This window comes from Amphiprion ocellaris, chromosome 18 (assembly GCF_022539595.1).
Source record: "Amphiprion ocellaris isolate individual 3 ecotype Okinawa chromosome 18, ASM2253959v1, whole genome shotgun sequence".
NCBI classification, from domain to species: domain Eukaryota; kingdom Metazoa; phylum Chordata; class Actinopteri; family Pomacentridae; genus Amphiprion; species Amphiprion ocellaris.
The window spans coordinates 4,519,977-4,535,245 of record NC_072783.1 but is presented as its reverse complement, the minus strand read 5'-3'; the positions used below and the strand labels follow the sequence as shown (position 1 = coordinate 4,535,245).

The 15,269-nt window shown below is 41.2% G+C and overlaps 1 protein-coding gene across 1 annotated transcript in view; it reads left to right on the top strand.

Annotated features, from left to right (window-relative positions):
• The window catches only part of wnt3 (wingless-type MMTV integration site family, member 3), a 29,457-nt gene extending 17,303 nt beyond the window's left edge, over positions 1-12,154 (top strand). Inside the window, exons 3-4 of the mRNA XM_023268442.3 lie at positions 4,928-5,193; positions 11,081-12,154. Coding sequence (XP_023124210.1) covers positions 4,928-5,193; positions 11,081-11,560 — 746 coding nt within the window. The 3' untranslated portion in view covers positions 11,561-12,154. The remainder of the gene's footprint in view (positions 1-4,927; positions 5,194-11,080) is intronic.
• Positions 12,155-15,269: the final 3,115 nt, after the last annotated feature.

Below are 15,269 nucleotides of genomic sequence, written 5' to 3'. Positions count from 1 at the left end.
ACAGGCTGAAAGGGGATCTCTCCCAACCTAGCCCGGGCGCTGCACTTCGGGATAGGAGAAGGAAGCGAAGGGAGGAGAGGACGGAAGAGGAGCCGTGAATGGAGGAAGTTAGCGAGCAGCCACCAGCGCCGGAGCCACCTTAAGCTCCCGGTGGACGCCTGGAGGAGGAAGTGGGGGCTTGAGGTGCCGCGGTGAGCTGTGGTGGTGTATGGGATTTCAGCTCAGGGTGGAGGAGGTGGTGACGGCGGCGACGGCAGCGGCGGTGGTGGAGGGGAGTTTAGGGAATGCCAGCTCCGGGCAGAGCGGGGCTGTGGGGGCGCGAGTCGCTGGGCCCTTTGTGTGGATAATACAGTGTGACACAAGGGAAACAAAGGCGGATTGATGGGCCCAGCAGGTAGCAGGAGCAGCGCTAGCCTTGGCTAACAGCCAGAGCTCCAGGGGCCCAGGGCTCACAGGCCCCTGTTTGGAGGGCCCAGCTAAGGCTTGCCAGGGCAGGCAGGGATGCCCAACCTGAGGACGGCATGTCATCCAATCATGTAAGAGATTTAGACTAAACTGCTTCCTCCGAAAAGGAATAAAATACATTTAAAGACACATGTAGGTAGTGTTTCATTGTTTGGATTTAACCCTCTGGATCCTAAAACCCACTGACAGGTTTGAAAAGCATGTTGTCTTCTAAAAAAATCACCAAAATTACAGTGAAAAACTGTAAAATAAATAAATATTTGTCTGATTTTAAACTTTACAACACACCTTGATTGAATCATCTGTGGCAAACGGGTTAATTGAGAAAAAATAGCCATATCAAAGCTTAAAATTACAATATTTAATCAAAATCAGTGTATCCTACACATCTTATTTAAAAGTTCACCAAAAATAAATGGTTTGAACGAAACATATTCTGTAAAAAAAAAAGCCTCAAAATTCTGCACTGCATCCAACTACTACTAACTGCTAAAATTTATTGACACATGTAGGTAGTGTTTCATTGTTTAGATTTAACCCTTGGAACCCCGAAACCTGCTTGACAGGTTTGAAAAACATGTTATCTTTTAAAAAAAAAAAAAAAAATCGCCAAAATTACACTGTTTATTAGAGCGAGAAACTGTAAAAAACAAATATTTGTCTGATTATAAACTTTGCAACACACCTTGATTGAATCATCTGTGGCAAACAGGTTGATTGGAAAAAAACAGCCATATCTAAGCTTAAAATTGCAATATCATAAAAATCTCATCAAAAATAAATAGGTTGAATGAAACATATTCTGTTAAAAACTCAAAATTCTGCACTGCATCCAACAACTACTAAAATTTATCGACACGTAAGTAGTGTTTCATTCTTTGGATTTAACCCTCTGAACCCCAAAACTTGCCGGCAGGTTTGAAAAGCATATTATCCTTTTAAAAAACACCAAAATTACACCGTTTGTCAAAGCGAGAAACTGTAAAAATAAGAAAAAACTAGATTTTCAGCTTTTGATGGTTCTTGAGTGATTCAAGTGTCACAAGACATTCTATCAGGAAAACAGCCAAACCTAAGCTTAAAATAGTTAAATGTCAAGATCAATTTATTTTACAAGTCTTATTTAAAAAATGCACCAAAAATAAATACTATTAAACTAACCAGATTCTGCAAAGAACAAAATATTCTGCAGTGCTTTGTGCATCCTACAAACCCTTGGTGGCTTAGTTGAGACCAACAGTCATGTGGCAAAAAATTGGGAACTTTTTCAATGAAAACCTTTTAAAAATATGAGTTGTTAAATGATATTTTATTTATTTGTTGTCCAGGACTAGCTACGCCTGTGGACAATTGAAAAAATGGTTGATTAGGGAGATTCAGAGGACAATAAAATACATTTTGTCAATAAAAAATGAATGCTCAAAATGCTCAACAATGGCATACAGAGCAACATGTAGTTGGAAGATACATTACGCACAGTAAAACATCTTTCTAGAGTGTGAAAAACGTCAGGTTGGCACAGGTGTTAAAAACATACATTGTGAAATGTCTATAGTGTGCAGAGCAACCATTTTACCCCAGTATTGGTAATACTCGTGGGTACTTGGAAATATATTGTACATGTTGATTCTACTTTAAATTTCTTTTTGTAAAATCAAATAATCGAAGAAATTCAACTTTTTTTTACTTGTCTTTTTTCCTCTAGCCATGATTTCTGTGTTTCCATAGAGGTGCAGGACTTCATACTGCAGTGAAAAATGAGCAAACAGTGACTAAAAATGTGTGCAAAAAAGAAATAGAACACCCAGAAGCTTCTCGGGGTTCAGTGGGTTAATTAAATGTATCTAAAATAACAGATTATTGTCATTGTGATTGCTTTAAATTCCATAAACACAAATGAGTTTCAGTGTTTGCTTTACTGAACAGAAGCCCTCATGAGATAATCCACCTGATCTTTCACCTCGTAAATTATTACAAGAGAGAACGAGCTTCAGCACAAATACGGACCCTCGTGGCATCGTATTCACACCACAGGCTAAAAGCATAAAAAGGCATTTTTGTTTTGTTACTCTGCTCGCCGTCACATCGAGGGTGGGAAAACCTGGCTCGCCTCCAGCCAAACATGAGTAAACTCCGTCTGTGGCCTGTCAAGTGGTCCGATCGGGTCTCTGGCAGCGGACTCATGGAGGAATTTCTGGGGTTTGCAGCCACTGGTCCGGCAAAAGTACGAGTTTAATTCTCTGCTCGTGTTTGTACACATTTCAAAACTCAGACAAAGTCAGTGTGTTTTAGGGAACATCTCTATACATACATGTGTGTTTCTGCACGTCTGTAGCGGCGCTGGTGGAGGCCGAGCCATGGTAAGTGTGCTGTGATTGTGAAACAATGGTGTCTGGTTACATAATAAGCTGTTGCCTTCAAAGGAGGCGTAACTCCATCCCTCAGCGTAGGAACAGGGCCGACACACTGCTAGGTTTCACCAGAGGGCCAGAGGGGTATGTAGGGGGGGCGACAACATTCCTGAAACACTATCCAGATGCAAAGCAGCGCACCTCAGGGATGACAGGAGGTCAGCGAGATCCCACTGAGCATCGGGCCACAATGGGCTGATGTCACTGCAGGAGACTCTGCTGTTCATCCGTCTGCTTCCTCATCACTGATGCTGATCGACTGTAAACCTCGTCGCAAAAGACGGGACCGGTTTTCTACTTGTTTTTCAATAAATACGCCCTCTCAAAGATGAAATGCTGTGTTAAAAGCTCATCGCCTGGAGGGATTACTTTCAAGACGCCTGTCTGGATGTTGGCAGCAGCAAAAATCACCTCATCCATAAGACTGACACCAGGGATAGACCGATTATCAAGGCCGATGTTTGGCTTCTTTCTGATTATCATTTTCTGTATTTTAATTGACTGATAATTGATAAATTAAATGTGCTACTTGAGGCCTGATGCAGCCTCCTCTCTCTGTCTGTCGTCTCTCAAGCAGCAAAAACTGAATAAGAAACACAAACCAGGGAACTAGCTTCTCTCACAGTGGCTAATGTTATGCTGAATTTCCCTCGGGATTAATAAAGTATCTATCTATCTATCTATCTATCCATCTATCCATCTATCCATCTATCTATCTATCTATCTATCTATCCATCTATCCATCTATCCATCTATCCATCTATCCATCTATCCATCCATCCATCCATCCATCCATCCATCTATCCATCTATCCATCTATCTATCCATCTATCCATCTATCCATCCATCCATCCATCCATCCATCCATCCATCCATCCATCCACTAACTTAATAGGCAACTACAGTAACCTGAAACAGAGCCTGGAAAACAAAAACTACAAAAGCTTCAAGATTTGGACCTTCGTGGACAATAGAAACAATTAAACAGTGAAAGATTAAGAAAACAGAAGAATCAATCTCAGTCAATCTCACATAAACAAGAGGAGAGCGTTCAAATTTAATCACTCCTGTTTCTATTTTACATATTCAGTTATAGTAGCCCTTATTAGTGAAGAAGACTAGTTATGAATGACAGGTTCACCTGCTCATAAAACATTTACCATACACCAATCAGCCACAATGTTTAAACCACTGACAGGTGAAGTGAAAAACATCGATCATATTGGTTCTATGTGGTGTTCTGCTGGAAAGCATTGAATTCTGGCGGCCATATTGATGACTTAGTCACCCAAATAAACACCGTCTCAGAACAAGCACACTCCAGTCCTAAATGTCACCGGCCTAATGCACCCCACCACATCACAAAAACATCAAACAGTCAGGAACATCTTGAGGAACATGACAGTCGCCCAAAATGTTGATTTGACCTCCAGACTTCCTAGACCACATTCTGATCAACCATCAACAGGATGCAGTGGAACAAGTTTGATTCCCAGAGAACCCACTGGACAACCCAGAGCACCCAAAGGATCCACTGCCAACGTCCTGGTGCCAGACCCCATAGGACACCCTGAGAGGGCTAGATCTGGCTTATCCCGGTACAACCTACAGATGCTCAATAAGATTTAAATCTGGGGAGTGTGGAGCCCAGGTGAACACCTTAGCTCTGTTGTGTTCCCCGAGCAACTCCTGAGCAGTTTTTGTGGTGTGTCGGGGTGCACTGTCCTGCTGAGGGTGGAAACTGGCATCAAGGACTGTTGTTGCCATGGAGGGTTTTAAGGGGTTGCTTGACCTGCGGTGTTTAGGTGGGTAGAACAAATCAAACATCCACATGAATGTCAGGACTCAAGGTTTCCCAGCAGAATGTTGCATTACAACAAGATGTTAGTCACTTCAACTATCAGTGGTCATAATGTTATGCCTGGTCAATATATACCGGCTCCAGATATCCGTTACCGGCCTTTCTTGGTTACCAATAATCAGCATCATTCCATCAAAAATGCTCATATTGGTGGAAGCCTAATTGACAGTCTCTTGTCTTTATCTTTCAGCAACCAGGGAGTCTGCCTTCGTCCACGCCATAGCTTCGGCGGGCGTCGCATTCGCGGTGACTCGGTCCTGCGCTGAAGGAACGTCCACCATGTGCGGCTGCGACTCCCACCACAAGGGGCCTCCGGGCGAAGGCTGGAAGTGGGGCGGCTGCAGCGAGGATGCAGAGTTTGGGGTGCTGGTGTCCAGGGAGTTCGCAGACGCCAGAGAGAACCGACCGGACGCTCGATCGGCGATGAACCGGCACAACAACGAGGCGGGACGCACAGTAAGAATGTCTGCTGACAGGAAACTGCAGATACACTGCTATTCAAAAGTTTGGGGTCATCCAGACAGTTTCATGTTTTCCATGAAAACTCCCACTTTTATCCATGTGGTAACATAGCTGCACAAGGGTTTTCTAATCATCAATGAGCCTTTCAACACCATTAGCTAACACAATGTAGCATTAGAACACAGGAGTGATGGTTGCTGGAAATGTTCCTCTGTACCCCTATGGAGATATTCCATTAAAAATCAGCCATAGCAATGTCTAGACTGGATTTATCATTCATTTAATGTTATCTTCATTGAAAAAACTGCTTTTGTGACCCCAAACTTTTGAACGGTAGTGTATGTGCTGGCATTTTTCTGCTTATGTTCAATTTTGTGTGCTAGCCAAAAGTATGTGGACACCTAAACATTATACCAATATACAAACTTCCAGCACCACATCCACTGACCCGAACCCAAACCCGCTTCTTGTTCAGTCATAAGAGCGCCATCATTGGACAGTTTTCAAAACATACAATAAGAATAGAAAGAAACACAATCAGTTCGCTTTAAAAAAAAAAAAAAAAAACAGAGTCCTGCTTCTTTTCCTCCATGTTTCTCACATTTAGCCCGTGTTGCTTTTGGTTTCCCATCGTTTCTTTGCCTCAAACCCCTAGGATATCAGCTTCTTCTGTTTTTTCCACTACCCCGGCTGGTCTTGCTCACAGTTTTTGTACATTTTCCACCTGAAATATGCTGTAGAATCTAGTTGTTTATTCACTGGAACTGTTGGGCCCTGAAACTACAAAACGGGGGAGTCCAAGTATTTATGGCCAGAATGTGCACATATCCATTAACCCTCTGAAGGCCAAGCAGGTTTATATGCAATTCAATTCAGTTTTATTCATATAGCGCCAATTACAGTCAAATTGTCTCAAGACGCTTTACAGAACCCATATGCCTGACCCCCAGAGCAAGTCCCAAGGCGACAGTGGCAAGAAAAACACCCTTTTAACAGGAAAAAAAAAACCTTGAGCAGAACCTGGCTCTTAGTGGGTTTTTATTTGCTCCTGTCGCCTAATTTTTTTTTTTAATGCAATATAAACTGTTTAAAAGCCAGAAAGTTCTTGTCGTCATGAACACTCTAGACTCTAACAAAAGCATTAAAAAAAAATCTGCATTTATGTCATTTATATAAAAAAAAAAACAGCCAACAAGTGAACAAAAAAATTTGGTCACTTGCACAACTTGCAGATCAATAAATTCTCAAAACATAAACATGTAAATGATCTTTTCCTGCCTTAAAATGACTTCAAGAATCATTGCTTCCCCCACAAATAACTGATCCATTCCATGAATGAATGTCTCTCCACCCAGCTTGAGCACATCAGCTCACTTATAACTCTGGTCAAACACTGTAAAACTACTCGACATAATAACAAGTTGCAATATTAAAGTAATTTAGACATACGTGTTCTGGAAACTGGAAGTAAGAATCTGTGTTTTTAAAAGTGGAAATACTCTGTTTGTGACTGTTTATGACTGTTTATGTCACTCATGATGTGACTTCCAGCAAATAAAAACACCGCATGGGCTTGTTAACATGGCAAAAAATTTGATTTTTAGAAGAGTTTTTGAAAGCCAAAAGGGAAACAATGACCTGACTGTCTTACAAGAGCAGCGGATTGATGAGGAAACATTATTTTTTGGGGGATTACTAATTGTTCGTGTGACGGACAGGGATTTGGTATTCGACTTGTCCACACATTTCTGAGTTTCCACCTGAAAACGGGCGCTTGACTTTGAATGACTGGTTAATTACTCAACTACTCTTCCCCTCCACACACACACACACCTCGCCTTTCATGCCTTGCATCACAATGAAAAAAGAAGAAAAAAAAATCCCCCGACAGTCAAATAACCCGAGTGAGCTGAGGGGGAAAACAGAAGGAAATCAGCTCAGACTTAAAACATCACCGGCTGCTGTCACTGCCGGGAGAAAACGGGCTCTCGGCTGCTCGCTGAGGGGCAAATGTGGGGGGCAACAAGGCAGGCCTTTGATCTGAGCACACAGGAGCGACCACGGCAGCCAAGTGAACGCCGGCTCTCTCCACCTGGCCCTCTCACGCTCCATTATTTAGCCCTGAGGGTGTGAGGCTTGATGTTAGCATGACAAGCTAACAGGGTGATGTCACCGGTCCTCACCCAGAGGTGCCACCTGCCTTCCGCCCCAGCTGGGGGGAATTCGGCAGCTAAATATAGCTGTTGAATTAAAGCACAACAAAATCAAAACACAAAGCTGAAAATATGCCCTGCGGCGGCACACTCATGACTTCAGAGGGGGAATTAGCAGCGAGAGCCTCCACAGCTGCGTGACACTTCAGTAAACTGCAGCCATTGTTGTTCTTGGCCCGCTGCGAGAGTCTTTAGCGGTTTCGTTAGACTGCATTACTGTAAATTTCTGACCGTAAAATTCCACCAGATTCTTGTTTGGTCGAGGCTGAGTCAGGTATCAATGTCAGACCAGCACATTTACACTTTAAAGGGACACTCCGCCTGAAATCTAACTTTTGAAGCCAAAGCTCCATCAAAAGAAGCGGATTTAAGGGCTTACTGGCAACGTGAAAATGGTTTGGATACGTGTAGGAATGATCTGAGTGTTTAAGGAGTTCCTACAGACATTTTTACTTCATGTCGTCACTGTGGATTGCCACTTGAATCTTCTAAATCCAAGCGGATGCAGCACATTTCCTTTTATAAGAAACAATCAGTGAGTCAAGTCGTTTTCATACAGCAGACGTTGCACCAAAGTGCTTTCCAGTAAATAAAGATTATGGTTGGTGGTACAAAATTAACCTTACAAGTTGAAATATTGGGTTTAAGAGCCTTTAGTGTTACTTCTAGTGTGATTTTACCTGATATATTCACATATTAAGGGATTAAAACCTTACAAAAAGATATATAAATTACTACTTTCTGTTATACATTATGGAGATAAACATACCTAATGTAATAATATACCGAAGACCCTATGGTTTTAACGATTTACCGTTACACTAAAAGATCAATCTTCGGTGAAGTATTGCATAAAAGCAGAAGGAAATCTTAGTTCATAGAGAGCTTTATGTAAAGTTAAGCCAAACATTATTCACAGCCACGTCAAATTTGGATTTATAGTGAATTTTTATTTGACTGCTAGGTTTTTTCTTTATGAAAATGACATAAACAAGCGAAAATACATTGTTAGAGTTTAACTATTGTACATTTTTATTATTTAGATTTTTTTAAAATAGTTCATACTCCTTGAAATTGTTGGAAACCTTTGATAAATTGCCATTTCCATAAAATTCCAAATGGTCCCAGCCATGCCTACAATGTTCTGGAGTGTTCTAGTATAAGATAAACTGGGAGCAGGTTATGGAATTGTTCTTCAACTTCAAAACCTTAAGAGATCATCACAAAGAGCAACAAAATCCCAGTAGAGACATGCAGAAAGACTGTTAGTGATCCTAAGAACTGTTTGATTACTGTGGTATTATGTTATAAATTGTTCTGGACATGGTATTTTTAGTAAACATTTAAAAAACAAACAACATAGACATAGTTAAAATCTATTATTACCAATGGTGAAACTACGTTTTTTAAAGTCATTTCCAGCCAGAACTAACCTGCTGGTCAAATAAAAATTCCCTTTAAATCATATTTCGCTGAAGAAGTGATCTGTACATTTAAGAAGTTTCTACAGACATTTTCAATTTATGTCATGAGCCTGGATTGCCAATGAAATCTGTTCTAATTCCAAGCATATGAAGTTGATTTCCTTTTATAGGGAACAGACAGTGACTTTCACACAAAGATAAATCTTTAGTGACGTATCGCCCTAAAGTATCAGGAAATCTGGATTATGACCATTAAACATGCTGACTGCCAAGCTGATTCATTTTAGTTGACATGAGATGTATTTGGAGCTACGACAAAAATATTCTACCAAGTATATCTAATAAGCAGGGATTTTTTTTATTTTTTGCTCCAGATCCAATCCAAGTCATTTAATATTTAGCAACTGTTGATTTTCTGTAAAATTTTTCCCAGAATAATACAACCTTCAAGTATTGTTGTCTTACAGTTTAATACTGTAGTGACCAGAGGAGGCAGGCATTTCCATGCTGGCAACAGGGGGCATTTTGGGAGTTTAGCTAGTAAATCAGTGCCGTGACAGAGATTTTAATGAGGCTTAGTGACATCTAGCAAGCAAACAAGTGTTAATTTAAATGGGGATAAAGTAGGACAGTGACCCTTTATGTCAAGAGAACATCAAATGGCCATTTTTGCAGTTTTTCTTTTCATATTTACGACCAAAAACAACTGTAAAAGATTTGGGACAATAAAGTATGTCAAAACTCTTGGGATTGGTAAAGGAGCATCATGACAGAGACTTCTATAGGGCTTACTGGCCTAGGGCTAGCAAACAAGTGTTTAAGCTTTGATAAAGTGAGGTGGTGATTGTATATTGCAGTATACCATTACATTGTCATTTTTACAGCTTTTCTTCCACGTTTGATTAACTAGAGGTGCAAATAAAGATTTAGAACAATAAAGTTTGTTCCAATACCGATGGTTTCAAAATTCCTGTGATCAGTAAAAAAGCACCGTGACAAAGACTTCTATAAGGCTTTCTGATATAAGACTATCAAACAAGTATTTAATTAAGCTGGGATGAAGTGAGGTAGTGATCGTATATCGCAGTAGAATATCAAATGATCATTTTTTCCCACATTTTTGAGTAACAACAGGTGTAAACAAAGATGCCAGTGCCGATGATTTCAAAATTCCCGCAATCGGTAAAGGAGCACTGTGAAAAAGACTTCTTTAAGGCTTACGGATATAGGTGTTTAATAAAACTGGGATAAAGTGAAGTAGTGATCCTATTTCACAGTATAAAATCAAATGAATATTTTTGTGGCTTTTCCTTCACGATTTTGAGTAACAACAGGTGTAAACTAAGATTTTGGACAGTAAAGTTCATGCTGATACCAATGATTTTAAAATTCTCCCAATCGGTACAGAAGCACTGTGACAGAGACTTCTATGAGGCTGAGCAAACAAGTGTTTCATTAAGCTGGGATAAAGTGATCCTATATTTCAGTAGAACATCAAATAATCATTTTTGTGACTTTACTTTCACATTTTTGAGTAACAACAGGTGTAAAATAAGATTTGGGATAGTAAAGTTTGTGCCAATACCGATGATTTCAAAATTCCTGTGGTCGGTAAAAAAGCACTGTGAAGCGAGGTAGTCACATTATATCGCAGTAAAATGTAAAAATATAGTTTTTGCAGCTTTTCTTTCACATTTTTGAGTAAGAACAGATGCAAACAAAAAATTTTGGACAGTAAAGTTGGTGCCAATACTGATGATTTCAAAATTTCCGTGGCTGGTAAAAAAGTACCATGACAGAGACTTCTGTAAGGCTTACCAATCTAGAGCTAGCAAACAAGTGTATAATTAAGCTGGGAAGTACTGATCCTATATCGCAGTAGAACATCAGATGATAATTTTTGTGGCTTTTCTTTCCCATTTTTAAGTAACGAGTGTATACAAAGGTGTTGGACAGTAAAGTTGGTGCCAGTACCGAAGACTTCAAAATTCCCATAATCAATAAAGGAGCACCATGACAGAGACTTCTATGAGCGTTAGCAAACAAGTGTTTAATTAAGCTGGGATGAAGTGTACAACATCTGACAGTTACTTTTGTCGAACTTTTTATGTTTTTGAGTGACAACAGGTATTAAAGTATTGGGTATAAATTGGTGCCAAAATGATTTAAAATCCTGTGATCAGCTCTGATCTTAAGATCCGGTTGGGAACATCCCTACTAACAAGTGTTTTGTGTGTTTCTTAGACTATCCTCGACCACATGCACCTGCGCTGTAAATGCCACGGCCTCTCCGGAAGCTGCGAGGTGAAGACGTGTTGGTGGGCGCAGCCAGACTTCCGCATGCTGGGCGACTACCTGAAGGACAAGTACGACAGCGCCTCGGAGATGGTGGTGGAGAAGCACCGCGAGTCTCGAGGCTGGGTGGAAACCCTGCGAGTCAAGTACGCCTTCTTCAAACACCCGACCGAGCGCGACCTGGTCTACTACGAGGGCTCGCCCAACTTCTGCGAGCCGAACCCGGAGACGGGCTCGTTCGGGACGCGCGACCGAGTCTGCAACGTGTCGTCGCACGGCATCGAGGGCTGTGACCTGCTGTGCTGCGGCCGAGGCCACAACACCCGAACTGAGAAACGCAAAGAGAAGTGCCACTGCATCTTCCACTGGTGCTGCTACGTCAGCTGTCAGGAGTGCGTTCGCGTCTACGACGTGCACACATGCAAGTGAGAAGAGGTCTGAGCTTCTAGACAAACTGACTGCTGGACCTTCGACTCCCCACCTCCTGCACGACTTCCCTGCTTCCCCAGACACATGACTTGCACACACTCTGAAATATATTCATCCGCACACACTCTCGGGCCCTAATGGGTAATGGAACATCAGAAATGGATACTTCTATACATTTTTTCGTACACACCCTGCACTAGAATCCAAACCACTACGCCGATTTCCATAATCTCTGACCAGAATGTGTCCTGCGTTGACCCGACTGGTAGTCCGGTCCACTGTTACGGGAAGAAGTTGTGCCACTTACCCCCACCGGTGAGAACCCCTTCCCCCCCTTCCCCATTTTGTCTTTATTTATTTCCCCCCTCCATGCCAGCACAATGTTTGTGGCATGTACAGTAACACTTTTTACCTGTGAGATTAATGCAGTAAAAAAAAAAAAAAGAAGAACAAAACAAACAAAAAAAAAAAAACGAGACTCTCTTTGCTTTTGAATAAAAAGCATCTTCTAACTAACACCTCACTTCTCCGGCCAGTCTGGCTGGTTTACCTTTTGTTGTTGTCGTTTATTTTTTTTTTTTAAACTAAACCAACCTCTACACCTTCACTTAGTCTTAAGTGATACTGAACACGTCGGCAGCCCCAGGAAACCATCACTTTGTAACTACTGAACTGAACTGAAAGCAGCAGACAGGCATTGGAAGTTCTGTCTTCTGTAAACTACTGAGCTGATCACATCCTCAGTGTTGCTCCTCCTCACTGACTGACTCGACTGCACCAGTCAACCGGGAAGCCTGGAAGATATATGGTACCGTCTGATTTTATAACCCCGCATTTCTGAAATATTACCATTGGGCTGGGACTGGAGGTATGCAGGAGGGGGCATGCTCATTCCGCTAACTAACAACCCTACACATGTATATGTATGCACTATTCAGTTACACATAACTCCAGGTGGTAATCTGTTGTTTATGCAAGCAAATTCTTGTCAGTTTGCAAGCTAGCAGTTCTCATGAATGATGGCTTTGTTACTGCGTTCGGGCACCTGTAAAATTGCTCACGATTTCCACAAGTGTGACGCAACACGCCACTCAAAACTTAAAAGGAACCGGAGAAAGATTAGCGCTCAAATCATAGTAGCAGATCACGTATGGCTGTTTATGAATTTATGCATCCAACTCCAGCTTTAGCATGTTTACTATTAATTCTGGTCTTCTTTTCTAACTCTCCGTGCGTTCATCGGGTCCACCTTAGAGACTTTTATTACTGTAAGAAGAAAAAAAAAGAGTAAGAAAAAGGGGGACATGTGACGACATGTGGAGACCAGAGGGCAGAGTGGGATCTGATTGGCTGTCACATCCATCCTTCCTTCCTTCCTCAGTGTTTTACCCGAGTTGGACAGCTGTGGTTGATTTATGAACTTGTATTCTTGTCAGCGCACTCCATGACACTCCCGTCTCGCTGCTTTTCGTTTTGGTCGACTTTGGAAGAACAAAACAAATCGGAATATTTTTGAGGTCTAGATGCAATTTCTAACAAGAGGGATCGGATTTAGGACAGAAAGGACTTGTAGTTGGTGCGATTCTGAGAACGTTTTTGGGAAACTTCATCAGGAGTTGGACGATGTATGCGTGCAAGATGTGGGTATTTGTGTGTGTACATGTTGGCTCTCAGTGACAAACACGAGGATGGAAAAATGGATGGTTGGATGGATGGATGGACGGCTAAGCTGGCTCTTCACTTCAATGCTGGAACGAACTGCGAGAGGTTTCCACACGACATGTTCTGACAGTCCCACCTGCTTCCTATTAATTATACTCAACAACAAAAACATGAGTTCCCCGGTAGTGTATAGGCTGTCCTCTCTTTGTGACATAGCTTAGCATTTGCGTCATCTTCTACTCAGCCCTCCCTACCTGGGCCTACCTTTCTGTGTCCACCTACTCCCTTCTTTCCACTTCTTCCCCCCGCTATATCCAAAGTTTTGTACAAAATGTTTTAAAGTGAATAATTCCCTTTTTATTTTATAATCGTAAATGTTATGTTTTTATAAATATTATTTATTATACAATGTATATATCTGTATGACTGAACTAAGATTATATATTTGAAGAACAAAAACTTGTCTCATGCTTCTTCATCCGCACAGGCATCGCTCACATTTACTTTAAGTTTTTCTGCACAAAAATCCCAACAATGATCGGACAGAGTACTGTGCGTATCCATTTGACTCCTCTACACCACAGAGCTCCTCCGTTTTCCAGAAACTATTAAAATCACATCACCGAGCCTCACTATAGCAATGGATGGTATTTTCCTTCATTACCGTGAACACACAGCGTAGTTTATTTTATTCCGTCTCACGTACGCCCTCCTGTTACTGTAAATACTCGCTCCAAACAAGAAATCAAATGTGTTTGAGTCTGCGGCTGAGAATATTCCCAGACAAATATGTTTAAATGACGCAGGCGCTGCACGAGGAAAATGTGCAATAACACTATTGAATATCGCGATGACAATATGTGACAAACAAATACTGAGTGAGCATCGGCTGCATAGTTTCAGTGTTTTTGTTTAAAAAGCTGCACTGCTAAAAAAGACGGCGACGACTCCCTTTATCCAAGCTTAATTAAGCACTCGTTTGATAGAACTTGGTCAGTGAGCCTCATAGAAGTCTCTGTCGCAGTGCTCCTTTACCAATGGTGAGAATTTTGAAATCATTGGTATTGGCACCAACTTTACTGTCCTAAATCTTTGTTTACACCTGTTGTTGTTGAAAAATAGGAAAGAAAAGTCACAAAATTATACACAAATTATACAATCAACTTATGTCAGAGTTCCGTTCCTACGGCACGATCCAAGTCGATTTTCGACTGAAGTCGGAACTCCGGTGAAAATGTAAACAAAGCCATTACGCACATCACGATATCGATCAGTTCTTCAGAAAAGTCATGAATACCAATGACCAAAGCTGTCTTGTAGCGCCGCGTGACGACGTATTCGTCCACTGCGCTCGCCAACTAGTTACAAGTAACCAGTTCCATGTAACGATGAAACATCGTACGTCGTAAACTGAGGAGCTGCCCCTAACCAGTTACAACGTAATTGCTGCTCAAAAATGCGAAAGAAAAGCCACAAAAATTTGCATTTGATGTTCTACTGCGTGTCCCCAATGAGGCCAAAGACCCAAAAATATATTTAAAAAACACTCTTCTCATTTTTTTTCTCCTGGTAACATGCAACATTTACAAAAACACTGATAAAAAGGGGTATATGATGGGAAGTTTAAGATATTTTTACAACCATCTTTTTCAGATTTCTTTAACCCTTTGAGGCGCAGTGTGTCAGGAGATGCTCATTTTCCATTGGATTTGCGTCACTTTTGACCCATGTTGTGCATCTGAGAATTAAAAATATATTTGTAACTTATTAAGATTTAACAATTCCACATGCAGGGTAGGAAGCTCGTAAAGTATCAAGTAGCACATTCACATAGTTGGCTCTGGTGTTTTCATGGGATCAGTTAGCACAACGAAAATAAAAGTGACGCTTAAGTAAGCCTCAATATGACATATTCTCAAATAACTGGCTGTTAAGTTGCAACAAACAAGAGCACTCGACAGAACTAGCTATTATTTATAACGAGGTGACATAATCATGTCGTAATAAAAACGCTCACGTCGACAAATGCAACATTCACAGCTAATAA